Consider the following 21,800-nt stretch of genomic DNA (forward strand, 5'->3'; position numbering starts at 1 on the left):
CTGCCCTGAGCTGCCACAGTGATCTCTTCCCACCTGCTTGCCTGTCAGCCAGGCGGGGCTGCTTCCTTCTATGCACGTCCGCCTTGACCACGGGACTGCCCTTTGGGTCACGCTGGACTCGAGCCGGTGCCTGTGTGACTTTAACCAGGGTAGCACATTCAAAATCTTGTGTATTTGCCTCCAAGTTCGTGATCGTCACTATTTGAGGGACCTGAGATGGGGTTGTGACTAAGGTCATCCCTTCCCCTGTGCCAGATGGGGTGACACTAATCAGAGCTAACTGTTGACTGCCGGGTCCAGTCAGTCCTGAGCACGTCACATAGATTTACTCCCTTATTCCTCATGGCAACTCTATGAGATGTGGACTGTTTTCATACTCATTTTACAATAAAGAAAACTGAAGCACAGAAGAATTAAAGTCACACCATCAAATGTGTCACAAACCCAAATTGAAGGATACTCCATAACTGGCCTGTATCCTTCAAAAATGCTAGTCTCTTGAAACACAAAGAGAGGCTTAGGAATTCTTCTAGATTTAAGTAGACTAAACTTGACAAGTGAATGCAGTGCATGATCCAGAATGTTATTTTGCCATAAAGGATATTATTGGGGGAATCGGTCAGATCTGAATGAAGTCTGTAGGTAATAGTGTTAGATCAATGATAATTTCCTGGTGTTGTTAATTGTACTGTGGCTAAGTGAGAGAATGTCCTTGCTTTTAGGAAATACACATCAAAGTATTTAGGAGTGTAAGCCTTCCTGTCTGAACCCAACTCGCAAATGAGTCAGGAACAAAATTATAGGTAGATGTATAGAGAAGGATAAAGCAAATATGGTAAAATGTTTCTATTTAGGAAATCTAGGCAAAAGGTGTGCAGGAATTCTTTCTATTTCGCAACTTCTCTGAAGGTTTGAAATTGTGTCAAGATAAAAAGTTACAGGAAAAAGGAAACAAGGGTCAGAACAGGGGGAGGGCATCCTGGGATGCATATTAATAATAGTCCCCAGTCCGCGTGTCAGTCCCTCCTGGAAGCCAGACTCGGCCGTGGCTTCATAAGCATGACCTTGTTCTGCCCTCGCCACCATCTGTGTGAAAAGAGACTTTGTTGGCTCCCATTTCACAGAAGCAAGTCAGAAAGATGAGGGATTTGCGCCAGGCCCTGCAGCTCCTTGGGACAGCGCTCAGGCTGGAAAGCAGGCTCTCGGAGTTCAAGCTCCGGGCCCTGCGCCTCAGCCCCACTGCTGACCCCGAGTTTGGGTGGAGAGTGGGATGGGTGGGACAAGGCATTTCTTCCTGGGGCCGTGGTGGAGGTCAGGCGCCGGGAGAGAAGCTGACCGGTCCACTTGCAGGATGGAGAGGGCTCTTATCCCAGGATTCTGCGGGGACCAGATCCCGCAGTGCCAAGCAGGACAAAATGGCACGTGGGAGGGGGCCCCGGACCTCGGGTACCAGCTGGAGCAACCAGTGGTGGCCGCGTGGCGCAGGGCATAGCTGGGAGTGACCCGGGGCTGGGTGGGGTGGGCATTCTCGGGTGGAGGACTGGCTTTGGAGGAACTTGTGGGAGGCAGCAGGAGTGCTCCCCAGCCGGGCTCAGCCTGCTGTCCAAGCTGGAGGGAGGCATCAGGGGGACTGGGAGCCAGGGCGGGGGCTTGGCACGACCGATATGGGGGGCAGTGTGGTCTGGGGTAGCTGGGCAGAGATTGCGAGGGACATGAGTCTGGCCGGGCAGACCCCTTGGTGGGGGGGTCCAAGTGAAGAGGAGGGCTTCTCTCCTGGCTGGAGGGTGGGTGCAGAAGAGCCAAATGACCTCTGGCAGTCCCTCCTGGTCGCTGGGACTGTCTGGCTCTTCCCCAGATTAAAGAGCTGAGGGTTTGAGTGTCTGGCAGCCAGATGAGTCAGACTGGGAGGCTGCTTCCTGCTCCTATCAGCTTGCCTGACATAGAGGCGGGCTAGGGGTTTGGCCTCTCTCCCCTCAGATGGCATCCCCCCCACACATACCCTGAGATCGAGGGCGAACACACGGGCTATGTGAACCGGTTATTTTGCCGGGTCCTGTGTGTCTCTGAGCGTGTGCTTGCGCGTGCGGGCAGGCTCAAACATCATCCATTGTAAAATATCAGTGTTTTCATGGGTGAGTAGTAATTACTGGGTAATGCTTTAAAACCTTTCCTGAAGGAGTGCAAAGCTGTTTTTTTTCCTAAAGTCAGGAGTACATTAAAAGGATTACCATGTAGATTTGATTTTTAGATAACACTAAAATGGATCCCAAATGGACTTCAGCAAAGGGATGCTATCTCCTTAATGGAAAGTGCATGGCCCAAGGCTCAGCTCCCAGAGCCAGGCAGGGGAGGGAGGGAGGGAGGGAAGAGGTGTCTGCAGGGCTGACTGGCGGGCTGGGTGGGGGCTGGGGAGGCAGGGCAGGGAGGGCGAGCCCTGACCCTCTGGGGAACATCTCACTCCCATTTGGGAAACAGGAGACCAGAGATGCCCCCTTTAAACCTCCTTGCCTTTCCAGGAGTGTTTTCAGGTCTCCTGAACCAGCCCTGTGAGAGAGCAAACACAGTGTGGGTGCCCGGTAAAGAGCAAGGGGTGAGTCAGACTTCTCCCAGGACCTCAGCCTTTCCAGGCAGAGAGAGCCCAAGGTCCCCGTATGCTCCGGGAGCTCCTTAGCCAGGCTAGCACTGGAGGTCTGTGCCTCGGTGGACATCAGACACTGTTTGGCAGAAGCCTTGTGGCTTCTTAAGAGTTCTCCAGGGCCCAGGAAGCAGAGTTCCCAGGCCTTGCGGAGCCCGGCGGTGTGCCAGAGCCAGCCCAGGCACAGGCAGGACGCAGGGGACCTGGGCTAGCTTGTGGCTTCGCTCCTCACGGCCTCCCTGGGTCCTGTAGGTTCCAGGCCGGGCCAGCTAGGGCTACAGACCACAACTCTGCGGGCTCTGCGTCCGGGCGTGCTGGGGCCTGAGCTCAGAAGGCCAGCCTGGCCAGGAGCCATGCCAGACGGAAGACGGAGCGGGACAGACACTTCTGGTGCTGGGGTCCCTCCTCATTTCGGTGTATAACTTAGTGGATCCGGTGTATCCCCTGCGTGTGGACATTCTAGTTACACACCTCCTGCTAGTGATAGCACAAGGCTAGAGCCCTGGGCGGGGCGGGGGGGAGTCGGGCCTGCTGCCTGTTCAGGTACCAAGGGGAAAACCAGCCTTGGCGGGGCTCTCCTAGAGGCCAGGCCTGAGATTTTCCAAGTTGGTGCGTGTGCTTATAGCTATGCAGGCTGGGTGCTCCCTCCACGGGACCCAGGGACAGTAGTTCCCCCCCCCCCGCCCGGGACCCACAGACCTCCCCACATCCAGCTCTCCTGACCCTTCCCCTGTTTGCTCACAGCCGGTTCCTCCCTGTACGCCTGGCCTTGGAAGGAACCCTTCAGAGCCCCCTTAGCTCTCAGGGATGCCCGCTCCCCAGCTGGCTTCCATGGCCTCCTCAACTCTGTGACCAGACTGGGCCCTGCCGGAGGAGACACAGGCAGGCCTGAGGACATAGTCATCCTCAGCCCCCTCACTCTCTCAGATCAATTAACCTTTAGAGCTGCATTAAGGAAATTCGGCGGCAAGCGTCCCAGCTAACAGGCCCCAGCGGGGTCTGGAGCAAGGAGGTAGGAGTGAGTCCCCTGCTGGCCAGTGCTGCCTCCCCTCTGCTGTCACCTGTCCTGCTCCTGGGCCCTAGAGGGCCCCTTCCCCAAGAGAGGTCTGAAGAGGCAGCAAGGCACAGGAGTGGGGAGGGCCCCCTGAGCCAGCTGGATGATGAGTGGCTTGCACTAGACCTGACCTTCAGACCTTCTGTGCCTCAGTTTCCCCATCATTCCTTGGCGCATTTGCCCGGAAGAGCTCTCAGGGCCCTTCTGACCTGGTATCTGTGGATTCTAAGACTGAGGCCCTTTGGAGGCTGACTCTCTTCTGACATCTGAGGAAGGGTCAGACACCAGGAGGAGGGAAAGGGAAGGAAGCAGCTCAAACTCTGGGCAGAGGGCAGTGAGCAGAGGCAGGGATAGGGGGGGTACCAGGGAGTGGGAGCTGAACCCAGAGCCCTAGAGAGTGCTGGGGTCCCTTGGAGAGGAGGGGGCCAGGAGGAGGGCAGACTTCACGGGCTTGGTGGAGAGCCAGGGAGGCAGGAAGGGGTGGGCTGTTCCCTCCAGAGAGGACTCCTCCATGCTCCCGAGCCTTGGTCAGGGAAGGCGCACACCCCCACCCCCACTGCCTTCACGAGCGGTTCTCAGGCAACTCCTACAGGTACCCCCACCTGCCCCCATCCTGGGTCTGGACTCTGAGGCTCCCTGCATTTCCCTCCAAGCAGTCTTCACCACATTCAAGCCTCAGGGCTCCACATCGGATGTGCAGACTCAGGATGACCTCTGTCCCCACCTCCTCCACAACTGTTGCTCCCTGCGATCACTCCTTGTGGCCCCAAGGGCAGGGGCTAGGAGCCTGAGCCTCTGTGCACATGCCCGCACGTGACTGCACGCTCTGCCTGTGTGCATGGGGTGTGCATGAGTGCACACACTTACCTGCTGGGAGGTCAGCTTCTCCTTCCAGTAAACTCCATGCTGAAATTCTTACCCTTTGTATTTTTTCTTATATGTCAAGAAGCATGCATGGGCCCTGGGAGGGGGCCCAGGACTCAGAGACCCGTGTCCTGGTGGGAGGAGCAAGGATTCAGAGACTCAGAACCTCCCCACCCTCAGGCCAGGGCAGGTAGGAAGTTTGAATCAAGCTAGAAGCATTCCTGGGGAGAGTCCCCGGGAGGCCAGGCTCCGCTGCCTTCCTGCACACTCCCGCCAGGAGACCCAGAGCTCCCGTCCCCCCACTGGGAGTGTCAGGGGGCACCCCACTTGCTTCCTGATCCCGCCACAGTTCTACATGAGTAAACCAAGAGGCTGTAGCCTGACTTTTGAGGGTAAAATGGTCCATGGCACAAACTATGTCAGGAAGTCTTGAGGTAGCAAAAAGATCTGGGCGTTCTAGTGGACCCAAGCCCGTTGTGAGATTCGGTTCTTGGGGCCACTGGGAGAGCCAGATGGTGGCAGCCTGTGGAGAGTTTCAGGCCTCCTGTCGAGCAGGCCCCACAGGAGGCAGTGGTGGGTGGGGAGAAACAGCTCAGGGGGGACTGTGGGCCTGGGGGCTACACGCGTGCTGTGCAGCCAAGCAGATGCGAGATTCGAGATGCAGGGCTCCGCAGTCTGCCTACGGCTTCTGGAAGGACCTTCGCAGGCCAGGGGAACAGCCTGTGCCCTGCAGCTCAAAGGACAGGACCTGGGGCCAGGTGGGGAGCTTGCTGGGGAGCAAGTGAGGACTCTGGGAACCCCCACCCTGGAGGGGGCGACAGGGAGAAGCAGCGGGCTCCCATTCCTCGAGGGATGGGCCCTGAGGCCCGGAGCCACAGAGTCCCTCCCGTGTCCATCTGTCTGCCGTCTGTCCATCCACAGGCGTGCCAATGCTCTCCGTCCAGCCCAAAGGCAAGCAGAAGGGCTGTGCGGGCTGCAACCGCAAGATCAAGGACCGCTACCTGCTGAAGGCGCTGGACAAGTACTGGCATGAGGACTGCCTCAAGTGCGCCTGCTGTGACTGCCGCCTGGGGGAGGTGGGCTCCACCCTCTACACCAAGGCCAACCTCATCCTATGCCGACGCGACTACCTGAGGTGCGCCTCCCGCCGGCCCCAGCCCCCCCCCCCCCGCCCACCCTCCCCGGGCCTGGCACGGCTCTGCCCCTGCCTCTAGACCCAGGCCCTGAGTGCTCATCACCGACCATCCTGGCCCGGCCCTGCTCCCCCAGACGTCCACAGAGCCCTGAAGACAGAGCCCTACCATGCTCAGCGCCCAGCACAGGGCCTGAGCCAGCCTTTGCGACCATGGGGCACCTGAGATAAGTTTCCCAAGGGCACCAGCCTGGCTCTGCCTGTCTTTGCCAGGTGCTTCTGACCCACCCTGTCCCTGGAATCTGGGAGGGGACACCTCAGAGGCCTTCCAGGAGCAGGTGGGGAAGCCCCCACTTCCCCGGGCCCCTCCTGCCTGGTGAAGTCTCCTTGCCTCCTCTTCCCCATGCCCAGCGGGCCCTGGCATTAGACACCTGGGCGCCTGGGCGTCTGGCAGGTAGCCAGACCCTGGGAGAAGGACCACTGATGTCGGAGCTTAAAGACCTGGGTTTGAACTAGCTCTGAAACCTCTGGCTTCTGACCTTCTCTAAGCCCCAGTTTGTCCCTCTGTGAATAGTATGAAGACTAACGCTTCCCCAGCTCGCATTCCTTGGAGTTCTAACCCACCCTTCCCCACAACCTGGATCCTGTTCCCTGGGGCTGCCTCCCCCAATTAACCCTCCCTTAGGCCATTTGTGACATCAGCAAGGCTGGAAGGAGGCCACAGAGTGGGGGCCTTGGCTGAGACCCAGCATCTACATTTGGCTGGGTGGTGGTGGCCGCATCTTGCGAGGAAGGAAGGCCCGTCGCATTAATTAATAGGTCGGGCAAGGACTTCGTGGGGCCCTCCCTCTGCTCAGGTCTGGGCTGTGGTAGGGGGCAGGGTTCTCAGCAGAGGCTCCCCTACTTTGGGGAAGAGCCTAAGGCTTACCTGCCTGCACCTTCTCTTTCAACTTCTGCCTTCAGCCGGAAGCTTTTAAAGTGTCGCAGTAATTCAGGATCTGTGACAGTGCTCCTCGCTGGACTGGAAGAAAGGGCTGAGGCCAGGAGGAGGGGCTAAGGAAGAATATTTCTGGGGACTTGCGCCCCTCGATGACCTGGAAAGGGCCTCCAAGTGGGAAGGTCTCAGACATCCCCTGGGGGCTGAACCTCCCGGGTTGAGGAGAGTTGGCACACTGACCGATGAGTCCCCAGGACCTGGACAGGGTCGGGGGCGGGGGGGGCAGCGCAGCATGGGCTCGTATGCAGAGTCAAAGCACCCGCAAGCATTCTGAGCCCTGCCAGCTACTGAAGCTTGAAGGTATTTTTTCTGGGCTCTGGCAGAGGCCAAGGAATGACTCTGGGGCCAGGTAGGTCAGTGGGCTGGGCTGGGGGTGGGGCTTCTTTGGGCTGCTCCGTCCCAGAGTGGGGCTGTCCGAAGCCTGCCCCATCTGCAGCCATGGGGGCGTTGGGCTGGGGGCAGTGAGGCCCCCCTTGGCAGGCAGATGTTGTGGCCCAGTCTTTGTCTGCCTTAATCTGAGGCACCAGGCAGCTCAGGCTGATGAATAATGGAGCCAAGCTCATCTGCAGATGCCTGAGTTTGAGCTGGACAAATCAGGGATTAGAGGGTCTCTCGCCGGCCTCTCAGCCCCCCTTGCCTCACTTGGGGCTTGCTCAGCCGGAGCCTGGCCGGCTCCGACCATTGAACACCGGCCCGCGATTGGCCTGCTTGGGGAGAAAGTGAGTGCCCCATCCCTGGAGCTCGGCAACCAGCAGCTAGGAGGGAACGGCTGCGTGGAAGAGGCCTTGTGCCAGATGGCCTTGGAACTTTCTTTGGGCATCAGTCCTATATTTTAGAAGCATTTGAACAGATCACCTAGTCCAGCACCCCCTTTTGAAAAAGGATACACTGAGATCCAGGAAAAGGAAAAAGGGATCCAGGCAAGTCACCCAGTGAGTTGGTTGCAGAAAAAAGACCACCCCATAGGGTTGTTGTCAGGATTAAATGAGTTGATTTTAGTACAGCCCTCCGAACAATGCCTGGCACGTGGCAAACCCACTCGGTTGAGGCATTCACTAAATGGTCTGTGACTGAGAGTTAACTGAGGTTTCCACAACAAGCCTGCGAAGGATGCGCTTCAGTCTCCGTTTTACAAAATAAATGAGGCTCAGAGAGACCCATGAGCAGCCTGAGGGCAGGCGAACTGCCCCCGAGTTCATGCCTGTGTGACCCTGGAGTCTTTGCTCATGGCCCAGCCCCATGTTCTTCCAGTGGCCCTGGGTCTCAGTAGCCTGATCCCAGTGGGAGCCTGCGAGGGGGGCCTTGACAGCCCAGCCCAGGGATGGGCAGTGTCATCCAGCTGGGTAGCTGGGCCGATTTCTCTGAAGCCCAATCTCTTCGAGGAATCTAGAAGCTGCCCTCTGTGCTCCTTCTCCCTTGCCTAGGCCCACCTGCTAAGCCCACAGGAGTAGGGACCCACGGGGCCCTGGGTAGAGGCAGCTGCTCCGCCCCCCAGACCCCGCAGGCCCCTGAGCCCTCTGCGCCCTTCCCGTGGCAGGCTTTTTGGCACCACAGGCAACTGCGCTGCCTGCAGCAAGCTGATCCCAGCCTTCGAGATGGTGATGCGGGCCCGGGACAATGTATATCACCTCGACTGCTTCGCTTGCCAGCTCTGCAACCAGAGGTGAGTGCTGCACCTGTCACAGACCCCAGCTGACGCGTGCTGGAGCACCGGGCTGTGGGGGTGTCCGTGCAAATGTCCACGGGCTCGTAGGTCATGTTGTCTTGAGCATGCATGTGCGTTTGCGTGTTTCGTGTGGCCGGATGTGTGCCCTCCAGCACTGTTGTGTGCGTGTCTGTAGGGCCCAGGTCTGCGCGAGTGTGATGGCTCACATGTGTATGAGCTTACTGTGTATGTACATTGTGTCACACACGTGTGTGGATTTTTAAATGTGCACGTACAAGGCAGGTATGGGTGTGCTGTGTGTGCATGTGTGTGCATGATGGATGAGTATGAACGCAAACACACTTAAACATGCATGTACAAGGGGTCTGTGTGCACGCCCTGTGCCCTTGGGTGTCTGCCATATGTCTGTGCATGCATGTACATTTTAGCGAGAAGGTGTTCCTGTGCCTGGAAGACCATTCCCTTATGGTAGCAGCTACTCACTCCTGTGATTCTGGTTCCAGCCCAGCCACTTTCTGATCCCTGCAGTGTCCCAGCCCCGTGGGAGGCCCCAGGGACTGAAGGAGCCAGAACCCCTCAGCCCTGTCTGGGGACCTAGCACTGGAAGACAAGCCCTTTTCTCAGGAGCCCCCATGTCAGGAAGGAGTTCATGCAAGTGTTCCCAGAGGATGAGGTCCTGAGGGACCTGTAGGGAACACGGAGGGGGATCGCTGGGGGCTTGGACAGACCCGCCGCTCAGAGGGCTCGGTGAAGTTGCAGTGCCACCTGGTGGTTGGATTGGGATTTGCTGGGACTGGGCCCATGACCCTGGGGTCTGGCTGAAGCCCTAGCCACCCTGGGGACATCTTTGGGGAAAGGGCCGAATCCTCCAATACTTTAGAAGGACTAGGGGTGGGGGGTGGGAGTAGCAAAGCAAGGCCTTTTCTGGGTGGGAGGGAAGATAGTGGGACAGGGTCACCTCCTCCTGGAAGGATGCTCCAGGAAACCTACAGATTCTGTTCAAAGGAAGGGTTGCATGGAGTCATCATCCCCTTAAGTTGGGGAAAGGAACAGAAGGATGGAAAAATCACCCATTTTCCCCTCCCTCCTTCCCCATTTCTACCTCTCTCGGTCTTTTTCTGTTTCTTTGTCCTTCTCTCTCTTTCTCCCTCTCTCGGACTGGGGTAGGTTATTCCTACACCTTCCCACCAACCCCACCCCTCCAGGGAAGGCCTGACTGTGGGCCAGACTTGTCCGTCTGTCTGTCCTACATCCCAGACTACAGGGCCTGGCTGAGGACTGGGCTGACCCAGGGTGATTGACCAGGTTTGCTATGAGACCTTTGGGGATCCCTTCTGGAAAGTTGAAGGAACAAACTCTCCAGGACCTCAGTTCTCACATGTCCACCTCCTGGGCTGGGCTGGGGCCTGTCTGCAAAGCCCCCACCATCCACTGGGACCCCTCCATGGCCTCTCTCTCCTGCTTGGATTTTCCAGATTTTGTGTGGGAGACAAATTCTTCCTGAAGAACAACATGATCTTGTGTCAGATGGACTATGAGGAGGGACAGCTCAATGGCACCTTTGAATCCCAGGTTCAGTAATGCCCGGCGCCTGGCCTCCAGGCCCATCTGTCCGTCTGCCTGTCTGCCTGTCTGCCCATCTGCCCACCCGCCTGGCCGGCCAGCCACTCTCCTGCCGATTAGAACTCCTCCGTCCTCGATGGGAGGGACGGCCCTTCCTCTGCCGCCCGTCTGTGTGTGACCCCTCCTGGGGCCAGGCTGGGCCTGTACAGTCTGTCTTCTGTATATAAATGGGAACATTTATTTTATGAGAAATGTAATGCGATTTTATTACTGGCGTGGATTAAACTTATGAATGTTTCCGGGGAGGTTACTGTGCGTTGATCACCTGACTGACACAGACCTGGGGTCCCTCCCCTCTGCTTGGGAGTGAAGCAGGGCCCTCCCCTGGGCCCCTCCGAAGCCGGGCATGGAGCAGGGTGTGGGACTGCAGTGTGTGCTCTTGCTGAGCAGGGTAGGGGAGCTCCAGGCGGGCTTCAGGGGTAGAAGCTGGAGGAGGACAAGCCCGCGCATCCCATAGCCAGACACGAGACCGGGGTGGGGGGTGTCCTCCCCTGGCACCCAAGATAAAGAGAGGCAAGATGAAACCCTCCCTTCCCTGGGTTCCTGTGTGCCTCCCTCCACTGAGGCCGCCGGCCAGGAACTCAGCCCTGACCTCCTCCCACAGTAAGACCCCGAATCCTGAGCCTTCTACCATGGGAACACCCTTCTCAAAACCCTCTTCCCTTTCAGGGTGATGGACAGCGTTCGCTGTCTCCTCCCTGCAGCTGGGGCCTGCTCTGGGGCCCCCCTTTCTGCTCTTCTGGGTGAGCGAGAACAGTCCCGTTGGCCTGTATTCAGCCCACGCAGGCTAGAGGCTTTCATTCATTCGTTCAGCAAACCTTAATCCACTCTGTCTCAGCCCCATGCTGCAAGCACCAGACATGCGGATGAATCATGGATCAGACACAGTCCCTGCCCTTGAGGAGGAGGGAGAAAGCCAGGAAAACGAGTGGAGCCCAGCACAGTGAGGACGAAGCCCGCAGGGAGAGCTGGGACGGGCCGGTTGCCTTTCGCGGACCAGCACCACTTGCGACAACTGCAGAGAGTCAGACAGCGCGCCCAGTGGACCCACGCAGTCAGACAGATAGGCGCCCTGGCGGGCAGGAGACCCGGACACGCAAGCCGATGCGCGTGTAGGCAGAAGTAGGCGGGGCCAGCAGCCAGCCCGCTGCCCTGGGTGTTGTCTGTGCACCGCTGGGCCCGGGCTCCCCCGGGGCAGCTGGAGGGCTGTCTTGCTCTCTCGGCTGCAGCCGCAGCACCAAGCACAGAGCCTGCACCCTGGAAGGCAGCACTGAGTGGTATGAAAATAGGGACTTGTTGGAGCCAAAGGCCGGACGGGGAAGCCTGTATGGACAGGCTCCTCCCACCGTCAGGCCACTTGCTTCTCCTCCTCCGGAGACTGTTCTCAGCCTGGCCTCGGCCCAGAGCCCAGGGCGGATGGAGCCCACCCACTGCTTCTAGCTCTGCCTGCTCCTGGATGGGGAACCGCATGTCACCCTGCCCCAGGCCTGCCCCTCCACTGGGAGTGATGTGGCTACCTCCCCACATTGTGGTTTTGTGGCCAGTGGCCCAATCCGTGGGCAGGGATCGCTAGGGTCAAGGATCTCGGGGTAAGGGTTCTCATCCGTAGGGCATCCCCCTTCTGTGACGGAGCCACGCCCGCCTGTGTGACAGAGAAGAGGGGCAAAGAGCCAGGCGGCCTGGCCGCAGTGGGGGTTTTGTGTGTGATGTGTCTGATGTGACTGTGGAACTAGGGAGCTGTGTGTGGCCGTGTGAGTTGGGGACCGAGTCGGAGTGCATGAATTTGCAGGCTGGAGGCTGGAGGCTGTGGCAAGGAATTTTCTCGCTCAGCTTGGAAAAGTGAGTCATTTCCCTGAACGGTAGCAGAGCGCCCCCCCTGCCCCCCCCCCCCCCCCCCCGCCCCATGCCAGACCCTCCCTGGGCCCTCAGGCCAAGGAGGGCTCTGCCCACCCCTAGGCCCCCAACTCCTAACTTCAGAGTTTACTGCAGATGAAGTTGTAACACAAGTTAATTACATGGTTATCGAGAGATAACGGAGCCACTCGAATGCAGTTTCTGGGCAATTACAATTGTTTCCAACAGAGTTCCCATATTGCAGCCATGAAATAACATGTCGTTTTGCAGTAATTATGTAATTAACTTGTCTCACCGCTCTAGGTTGCACAACAATTAATTCACTCACAAATGAGATAGACTCAACATCAGGCAGCCGGCCTCTGAAAGCCCCCGAGAGCAGAGCCGGCCTTCTAGGAGGACCCCAGCCCCGTTCTGCCCACCATAGACCTTGCCAGGGGGCTTCCTCAGTTCAACATGTGGTGGAATGTGCCAGATCCAGCACCATGGCCCCACTTATGGCTGTGTCATGAGCCCCATCCAGGACATGGGGCTCATCTGTTTCCGAGGGCAGCCATGAGGCAGAGATCTAAACTGTGAAGTGCTGTGCTTATGAGAGCTGGAGTCACCATCCTGGACATCATGATGTGCTGAGTGGGAGACCCTTCGCCTGGGAAGTGCCGCGGCAGTCCACAGCTGCTCCCAAGAAGAGGCCACACAGGCCTTGCAGCCATGCGGCTGGTGTGGAACCAAAGGGAAGGTGGGGGTGGGCAGAGAGGAGGTTGGGCTCTTCCTGTAGCAGCAGGCAGCAGGGCAGGGCTGCTGTGGCTACTTGGCGCCAGGGATTATGCACCTGGGGAGTGCGCCAGGGGCTCCCAAGAAAAGCCTGATCCCCCTCCCCAGCCACAGTGGCATAGGGGAAACTTGGTTAAGTGCAGGGCGTGAATGGCTCTGACCCGGCTCTCCTTGGGGCTGCAGCAGGAGGCTTCCTGTCTCCTAGGGGGAGACAGGAAGCACCAAGCATGGACAGCTAGAGGCTGCAGCAGCTCGAGCCTCAGCCCGGGCCGTGTGGGTGGTAGCAATGTGGACGGACCAACATCATGTGGCAGTCGTGCACGGTCCCCTCTTCCTCCAGCCAGCCCGAGGGACCCCATCTTTCCTCCTTGCATTCCTTGGTGGCCTGTGTCAGAGACACCCTAACAAGGGGCCTGGCACCCACAGAATATGGCTCCTGCTTATGCCCCACTCCTTGGCCTGAAGCTGAACCACATAGTCTGTGTATGGAAAGAAATTTGATTCCAATCTTGACAGTGCTGCATGGTCCACCATGAAATCTCTCTTCTCCCAGGCCTTGCCCCAGAACTGTGCCCCACATCATGAGATGCACAGGATCCAAGGCAGAACCCACACGAAATTTCTGCCTAGGAAGTCTCATCTCTGTGTGGAGACAATTGCTTTCTCCCTTAAAGCTGTCAGGGATCGTCACAGCCTGACTGCCTATGTCTGGCATGGAGTGCTCCCCAGCACCACCGATCTAGGGACGCTGCCAAGTGAGGGTAGATTCAGGAAAGACGCTTTGTGCTGCAACTGTGCATGACCTCTAAAACTATTAATTGCCTAAAAGTGAATGACAAAGACGGACTGCTGTGAAGATCAGTTGGTCCAGAAAAATACTTGGTCAAGCCTGGTTTAATCATGAGAAAATAATCAGATGAAACACACACACACACACACACACACACACACAAATACACAGAGCTCAAGAGTGCTAGATAATCAGAAGCCCCTGGACAAGGTAATCCCTGTCCCTGGGGTTCATACTGCCTTGTCTCAACAAGGGCGGGAGTCTCTTGCCCCCCACATGTAGGATTGAGGGGTATCCCAGAGCTCTCAGACTCCCAAGAGTCAAGTAGACTACAAGTCGATTGTTCCTGAGCTCCCTCCTGTTGCTGCCATATTTGTCACCCAGCAATAGCCCCTCCTACCAATTGGTCTGCCCCCAGCCTAGCAGCACCTCTGCGTTCCTGCCTGCTCCCACGGCCACGCTGAGCTCCCTGCGAGGCTCCAGTGGTCTCCAGCACTCACCACCCCTCCCCTCCGGGCTGTGGCTGGTGTTTGTGCTTACACGAGTTTCACATCACACGTCTTTCTGTGGTTTCTCCTTTTTACACCTGCACCCGCTTCATGGAACAGGCGACCTCCCTTGCTGGCACTTGCCTCTGGACCCTCTCCAGGGGCTCAGGGCCAGACCCAGGAAGGGGAATGCAGGTGCTGCTCAGCACATCCATCAGGATGCGGGCAGAGCGAAGGGCGCTTTACTATACAACTTCCGTAGCAGGAAAAGAAGCTGAGGCCAGGTTTCAGGCAGGAAGGAAATCTGCAGCTCAGAGAGAGAAATGAGCTTTTAAAGCCTATTTCCTGTGGAGGAAAACAGACTTGGATTCAAATATTTTGGACTCTCCCAAATGGTTTTTATTCTGGGGCATCAGCCTTTCCCTTTATGAACCATAGTGAAAAATCCTCTGAGCTGTGGGTTTCCCCAAATACCAATTTCTTCCTCTCTAGACACCCTTCCCCCCTGCAGACTGCACGCCTATGCAAGCCTTCCCATGGGTGCCTCCTGGACCTCAATTCTCTGAGCTTAGATCCTCCCAGCCCAACCCAACAGCCCAGTCTCCACACTATCCCATTGGCACTAGGTTTGGCAGACCTTGTGGCCTTTGCAAGAATAGTATGAGCCCTTTGGCTGCTAGTGGCACTGGGTTGGGGTCTCTACTCCTTCGGTCCCCTGCCTTCTCCGGGGGTACAACTAGATTCCAGAGAGGAATTGGTCCAGGGGCTCCTGCCTGGGGCTTGATTTACATTCTTACCTCCTGAGTGGGGAGCCCCTTTGGGGCCTGGGGTTTCCTACAGTTCTGGCAAGTGCAGGTTTGTCTTTCTGAGAGTCTGAAGGTGCTAAAGGACAGAGGCAGGAACGTTCCCGGGGCACCCTCTTGTTGTAACAGGTCTCCCTGCTGCCCTTGGGATATGGGGCTCTCCCCACAGGGGTTCTGAGGGCTCTCCAGAATGACCCAGGATCCCCACCTCCTGCCTCCCTCCCGATCTGCCAGCACAGCTTAGGGATCAGAGATGGCACGCTTACCTGAGACAAGAGGAACAGAGAGGGAGAGATGAGAGGGAGGGGGAAAGGAAGGAAGGAAGGAAAGGGGAGGCTGAGAGAGAGAGAGACAGATGGGAAGAGATGAGACGGGGCAGGAGAGCAGGGAGAAAGAATGGGCAACAGGTCTGGGAAGAATCTAACTGCCGGGGAGGCGTGGGGTGAGGGCAGCTGTGGTGGCAAAGGACAGCGTGGCATGGCGGTCGCATGTGGCCAGGAGCCAGATTACGTGGGTTCAGACCCATAGCCTTTCTGCGTGGCAGCTGCCCGGCCTTCAGCAGCCCACTTCACTCCCACTTACAGAGGAGGCATTTCCTCATCTTTACAAGGGAGATGCGAATAGTACTTACTCAAGACTGCCCCGAGCAGAGCTTTAGATGAGTCATCACGTGGATGGCACCTGTCACAACAGCAGCCGGCTCACGTGTAGCTGCTGCTGGAGCACAGACTTACCCCAGCCAGCTCTGGGTCTGCCGGTTCTGAGGCCCGGGGCCCTCCTGCAGGAGGCCCGGGCTCCTTAGGGCAGCCTCTTGCTTTCCCCGCCGCAGGCCGCTCCCTGAAAAGGGCACCACACCCTGGGACTGTGGGGGAAATCAGCCTGGCAGACCAACGGAGCAGACTTTCCTAAATAAAAACACGCTCAGCCCTTTTCAGCTGCTCGGTAACTCGGTTAGGGAGGTGAGATGATTATCATCATCCCCATTTTACAGCTGAAGAAACTGGGGCTCCAAATGTCATTCTAGTAAGTAATAGAACTGGATCTGAACTGGGGCCTGGTCTGACTCCAGATTGCAATCGGGGAATTCCCGTGTGAAACCCACCCCATAGGATTGGGCCTGGGAGTACACAGGTAGATGGTACCCATGACAAAGCCCCTAGACGCCCCACCTTGCCCCTGTTTCTCTCTATGACCCATCCCCCAGCTGAGAAGGTAATCCTTGGGTAAGAGAGGGAGAAACAAGAGAGGGAAGAGTAAGTGACTTGGGCACTTCTGTCCCTCACTGCATACCCTGCCTGAGCCTGTCGATGGGATGAGTGGTTCCAGGTGATGTCATTGGAGGCAGCACGGGCCAGAGCAGTGATCTGACCGGACAGCTTGGCCAGTCTCTGGGCTAGAGTTTTATCAGTGAGGCAGGCTCCAGTGCGTCACCATCAGTCTGTCGGGAAGCCAGCCTGCCGCGTGGCCGCCGTGGTAGTGGGTGCTCAGGAATGGAAATCCCGGTGGACGAGGCAGGCAGGGTCCTTCTCTGTGTGGCTTTACAGTTAATGGGGGAGACCAACGACAAACAAAGAAATAGATCGATAACAAGCTAAAGGTAGTGCGGAGAACCTGGAAAGAGACCTGCTTTAGATAGAATGGGAAAGAATGATTTTTCTTGCTCACCTTTAGAGACCATGTTCTCTAATGGGCTCACTTTGGGGAAATTGAGGCCCAGACAGGAAGTGATGGACAGGGGCACACGGAGGCCAGCCTGGGTTGGGAGCTTGACTTCTAGCCCTCAGCCTGGCCCACAGGGGTGTCTCCTGCATCCTGAGACCTTCATTCCCCAGGGGTCCCGCCTGGGCACACAGTGCCTAGAGGAAAGCAGTGCTGCTCAGCCCTGACGTCTGCTCAGTGCTTCTCTCCCTTTGTTTTCCAGGTTAGCAAGAAAAGGTACCAAGACATTGGGCTTGGGTTCTTGGCTGCCATCGCCAGTCTCCCTGCCCCATGATGCCACTAACTTGGGATATGTTGGCTGGGCCCATGGTTTCTGGGGATCCCAGCCTAATTATTCTGAACACTTGGAGTTATTGCCCTCCATAGAGGAGGCACCAAGAAAGCAGTTTCTCTGTAGACTCCACATGACCAGTTTTCCAGGGAAAAAGAGGATTTGCTGTAAAAGCAGGAATTGGCAATGCCCAGAGGGCCAGGGGACAATGGGGTTGGCATGACCAGTCCTCCTTTCCCCTTCCTCCAGACTCACTGCCTTCAGCCTGCTGGCCTGTTCTGAGGGGAGAGGTACTCCAGGCTTGGGCTCAGCCTCGGGCCTGCTACTGGGCCTTCCTGCTTCCAGGGATCCTGAGGGAAGCCAAGGCAAGTGGGTTGCTCATGGCCGTGCATCCCAGGGCTGAGGTGTGGGGGCCCCTGTCTGCTGCCAACAACACATACCATGTATGAGGTGCCCCCTGGAGGAAGGGTTGTTTCTTTTGGCTCCTGTGATGCTTCCCGACTTTACTCTGGGCTCTCATGCAGGGCTGTGGATTTCTAGAACATGGCTGACAGTAGAGCCCCTTGCTTCTAGGCTGGGGACCCTAGACCATCATCCACTCCTAGCCTCTCACAGTGAAGGAGGGAAGGCACATTGCACAAAGTAGGGTTGGGTGAGCACTGGTTCCATGGGACTCAGGAGACCCTGGACCCCTTCTCCAAGTTCCCACGGGCTGGCTGCCCCTCACCCTGGGGCCCAGCTGGCCCAGACCTGTCCTTTACCCCTCTCCTGCACCTGCCTACTTATTTCGGGCCTATTTGGAAGCTAATCCCTGCATTCATTAAGTGACCCCTCCGCCTGTCCCTCTGCTTTCATTAGAGACAAGAGAGCTAATTACCAGCCCCTCTGAGGCCCCACCACAGGCCATTTTAGAGCTGACACAGCTCTTTAAATGATTTAAAAATCCTATTTCCCTGCAATGAAATGGGCTACCCCTCCTTCCCTCTTAAAACTAATTACTGTGCACTTCCCATCTGAAGAGGGACTCTGCTCCTTGTCCTCCCCAGATAGCGGCTCCTCACAGAAGTCTTTCCAGGTTGCTGGGATGGAAGGAGGTAGAAGCTTCTGAGGCTCCTCTCCCTCCAGCCAGACGTCCCAGTGAGTTCAGGAAGGCTAAGCCTGATGGAGACTGGGCAGGACAGGCTCAGGCCGGAGAGTTGGGTGGAGAGACGGTGTTAAGGAGTAGGGAGAAAAACCAGCCCTGAATGGTGGCCACCAACCCCTCTGGGACCTCAGTGCTGGAAGAGTTCCCTGCCCAAATCTAAGACTTGAACATGTCCTGTGGGAGGGGGAACCAGGTGAGGGCCACAGAGCTCTCTGGAGCTCTCCGTGGTCCTGGAGTTTTTGAGCCTCAGCCCTTGGGCTCATGATCGCATGCACAAAGTGAAAGGGGTGGTGGAAAGCAGCTCCAAGTATTATGATGTGGGCTATGAGGAGCTCACCATCTCCAAAAGCAGCTCGATTTTATAAAGGGAGGCCCCTGCTCAGGCCCCTCTGAATCCAAGAAATGATGCCAACAGTGACCTTCATTGTGACCCTTGTCTTTCCCTCTGCCCCCTGTCTGGGTCCTGCAAGGTGGAAAAACTAAACTTAAAAAAAAAAAAATAATAAAGACTACAAAGGGGTTGTCTTAATTTCAGCATCTATGTAAGCTTGTTTCATTTCAAGGATATAATTTTATTTTGCAATTTAACCATTATATTTATTTTAAATCACATAGGGGGATGCCCTAACTTTTTTTTTTTTAACTTAGGACCTCTAACTTGAGCTCCAGACTTCATCCGGCTCTGTTCATTTGGAGCTTTGCTACATAATGTTAGAGGTCACTCCCTCTCCCACATTCTGGAAGCCCTTGAGTCCCCTCCTCAGCAACATGTGGCAGTGGGCTGTCACTACCTGCTCTCTTCCTAGCCCCAAGAGCAGTGGATGCACACCTATGTTTAGCCCAGAGCCAGAACCTGTTAAAGTGGGAATGAATATATGGGGAAAAAGTAGCATGATCTGCTCCCTCTTGGGGACCCCAAGGCCTCTGCAGTGCAAGTCCTAGGCCATCCTCAGGCCAAGCAGGTCTCAAACTCTTCCTTCTGCCACTGCCCTTGTCTCTGATGGCCCTCACCACCAGCAGCACTTTGAAGCATGAGGCACCATCTTCCTCTCCCCGTCTTCCCGTGCTCTACCAGCTCTGTGCACCTTCAAGCTTTGCCTTCTGATCTTTTGCAGGGAAACAGGCAAGAATAAAAACTCCATACAGAGGAAGAGGCACAGATTACAGAGTCCCACAACAGATGTAGGTTCCAGGCTCCTGAACCCATTTGGGTGACGACCAGATCCCCATTACACTTCTGGTTGCCTTTATTCCCTAGGGGAATGCTCACATTTCCACCTACCCCCACCGCTCATCAGTAGCCCCTTTGTACAGCAAAATAATGCCCTTGGGCCTGAAGAGGCTTTAGAGGGAGGATATCAAGGGCTCCTTGCTCCCTGTGGAGAGTCTAAATTCCTGAGCTCATAGGTCTGTACCCTCTGGGAACTTAGCCCCAACAGGACCAATGACACTCGCCATACTAGAAAATGTTTCTGCTTATTAAATCCGCATCACCTCCTTTGCTGTATTGTGTCTTGCAGCGTCCCTGGGAGCGCAGAGGTTACAGGTGAGGAAATAAAACACATCCCACATCGTGATGTAGCTAGGTGGTGCAGAGGAGAGAATTGAAGTCAGCTCTTCGGCATCTTGCGAGACAGGGGAGCTGCTCTGTGGTAGCCTAGGCACACACATCAGTATAAGCAATACGTGGCGAGAATGAATGGATGAGTATTATGTTGTGAGAACTCTGAAAGGGCAGCCCATGTGGCACAAAATACCTGAGAGGAAGCAGAGACTGCGTTGCTTCTTGCAGAAGGAATAGCTGGAGAGATGAGAGAGGCCTTACAGGGATAGGGGAGGTCTGGAATCTTGACTGGTTGGAACACAAGAGGGGACACTGGCAGGGGAGTGGGCTTGGAGTTGAGGTGGGGGACAGGAAATGGGAAGCTGAACAGAAGAGGTGAAGCCTTGACGTGTGACACAAAGAGCTGTTCTAGGTTCTGGAGCAGGACGTGGCATACGAGTCCTCTGTTTTCTAAGTCATGGCCACTTTCAATATGTCCTTTCCAGCAGGCACACAGGAAACCTCACTGGCCACCACTTATCAAAGCTCTACCTTGGTAAGGGCAGTTACAGCCTGCAGTGAAGAAAGAGTACCAAGGGAGAAGGCTTTTGGTGGCCCCCGGAAGCAGAATTATTTGAGCAGGGCCTCGGATTCATCTGGGAGGAGACACAGAAAGGACAATTCCGACTGAGACAAAACCAAGTGCAAAGGCCCGGAGTGGGGACAGTATTTGGGGAGCTCTGGGTGCAGCAGGTGGCCAGCTGTGTGGCTAGAAGTAGGGGAGGAGGTGACAAGCAAAGGGGTGCGGTGCATGGAGACACTGGATGGTCTCTGTCTTGAGAATTGGGCACATGATCGAGGTAGGGGTGCCCTTTTTGGGGGGATAACTCAAGGCCCGATAGACTAGAAAGGTTCTGCAGGTAGCAGAGTTCGGCACATGGAGTGACGTTTTTCAGTGACATCTCTGCCAGTAATGCCGAGTAAAAGCAGAGATGACCACTCTGTCGGCTAAAACTTGAGCATGACATGGCCCAGAGCAGAGCCCTGTGGCTGGTCACCAGGTACCTCCCATCGGATTACCATTATTTAGTGCTCTTTGGGGGCGGTTCTTCAAACAGCTGAGTAGTATCATGTCAAATGCAGTTTTCCATCAGAGGCACGGATGAGGTTATGAAAGAATTTATCAAAAGTCTGGACACCGCAAAGCATCCCTGATAGCTGTCTGGTGCCCTAAGCAGAAAAAAAAGTCGGATTGGTTTCATTCATCCCTCCCTCCCACTGTCCCTCCTTACCTCCTTCTTTTCCTCCTTCCGCCCACCTTTCTATCTATCCATTGTATGTTGAGCATCTAACACAGGGTAAGGCCAGAGAGGCACAAAAGGAATGAAGCAGAGTCCCTGCCCTAAAAAGCCTCTCACGGTAAGGAGGAAAGTCAGGAGCCAGCCTGTGAAAAAGTCCTAAGTCAGTGTGGTCGGTGTCCTGACAGCTTCAGAAAGAAGGCAGGGGAGGTGGGGAAGTTTCTGGGGAAGGACACTGGAACATCAAACAAGGGAGAATGAGCACAGCAGACAGTGGGGAGAGGCCCAGAAGTGGGAGAGGATGGAGCTTGGGTGAAGGATGGCCCCGAGTTCCCGTGTGCCTGCACACAGATGCAGAGGTCCTGGAGGAGAGTGGCAGGGCCCAGGCGGGGGTTCTCCTGCTGGCCTGGGGAGATGGGCCTTTATCCTCGAGGAACAGGGAAATGTCAGAGCTTTGTAAGTGGAACAAGGCATGATCAGATCTGCACTCTTTGAAGGATCACTCTGGGGTGATATAAAGGGAGAATCAGAGGGAGCAGACACCCAGGGTGGGGACACCTGCAGTTTCAATTGCCCAGGTGAGAAATGAGTTTTGCATGACTTCCTCTTCATGAGCCCCTGCTGGGCTTTTTTTTTTATTTTTGTATCCACTCAAAAACATATACTAGAACCGTCCTGGGGATACAGAGGTGAAATGTTCCAACCTGCCCTAGCTTCCAAGGTCTGCTTTTTCCCTTTTCAGAAAACCAGCCTCCCAGGTCCCCTCCAAGGACCTTCCACCCATGATCTCCTAGGGCTTCTTCCAGCACAGAGAATAAAATGGCCGAAGGAAAAGTGGACACATCAGGCAAAGAATGTCTTATGAGCTGAGATGGACTGTGGCCACCTCCACAATCCCCCATTACCAGGGAAGACATATGGGGCTCATAGAGAGATGAATTGAGAATGGTGCCAAATGTACAAACGACTTGGGGCGGGAGGGGGGGTATTTTCTGTGAATGAAGGGTTCTGTGAAAGCAGAGGCAGAAATGAGTCAAACACGTCCCTAGCATAGTAATTCTGGGTCATAATTATTGGAGAGAAATTAAAATCAGGGTACTGGGAGGCATATGTATTCCTCTGGTGAGAATCAGCTTGTTGCAGTG

At 56.0% G+C, this 21,800-nt stretch overlaps 1 protein-coding gene across 4 annotated transcripts in view; it reads left to right on the forward strand.

Annotated features, from left to right (window-relative positions):
• LMO1 (LIM domain only 1) overlaps nucleotides 1–10,216 on the forward strand; it is a 40,512-nt gene extending 30,296 nt beyond the window's left edge. For 3 of the 4 annotated variants that reach the window (XM_028116951.2, XM_028116950.2, XM_028116949.2), the window contains 3 exons: nucleotides 5,475–5,688; nucleotides 8,220–8,345; nucleotides 9,824–10,216. In XM_028116951.2, coding sequence (XP_027972752.1) covers nucleotides 5,483–5,688; nucleotides 8,220–8,345; nucleotides 9,824–9,929 — 438 coding nt within the window. In that variant the 5' untranslated portion in view covers nucleotides 5,475–5,482 and the 3' untranslated portion in view covers nucleotides 9,930–10,216. Of the gene's footprint in view, nucleotides 1–3,394; nucleotides 4,744–5,474; nucleotides 5,689–8,219; nucleotides 8,346–9,823 lie in introns of those variants that run through there. The other variant, XM_028116948.2, reaches the window with a different exon arrangement.
• Nucleotides 10,217–21,800: the final 11,584 nt, after the last annotated feature.

This window comes from Eumetopias jubatus, unplaced genomic scaffold (genome assembly GCF_037043125.1).
Source record: "Eumetopias jubatus isolate StellerSeaLion01/CBP00866 unplaced genomic scaffold, mEumJub1_p1.0 scaffold_13, whole genome shotgun sequence".
NCBI classification, from domain to species: domain Eukaryota; kingdom Metazoa; phylum Chordata; class Mammalia; order Carnivora; family Otariidae; genus Eumetopias; species Eumetopias jubatus.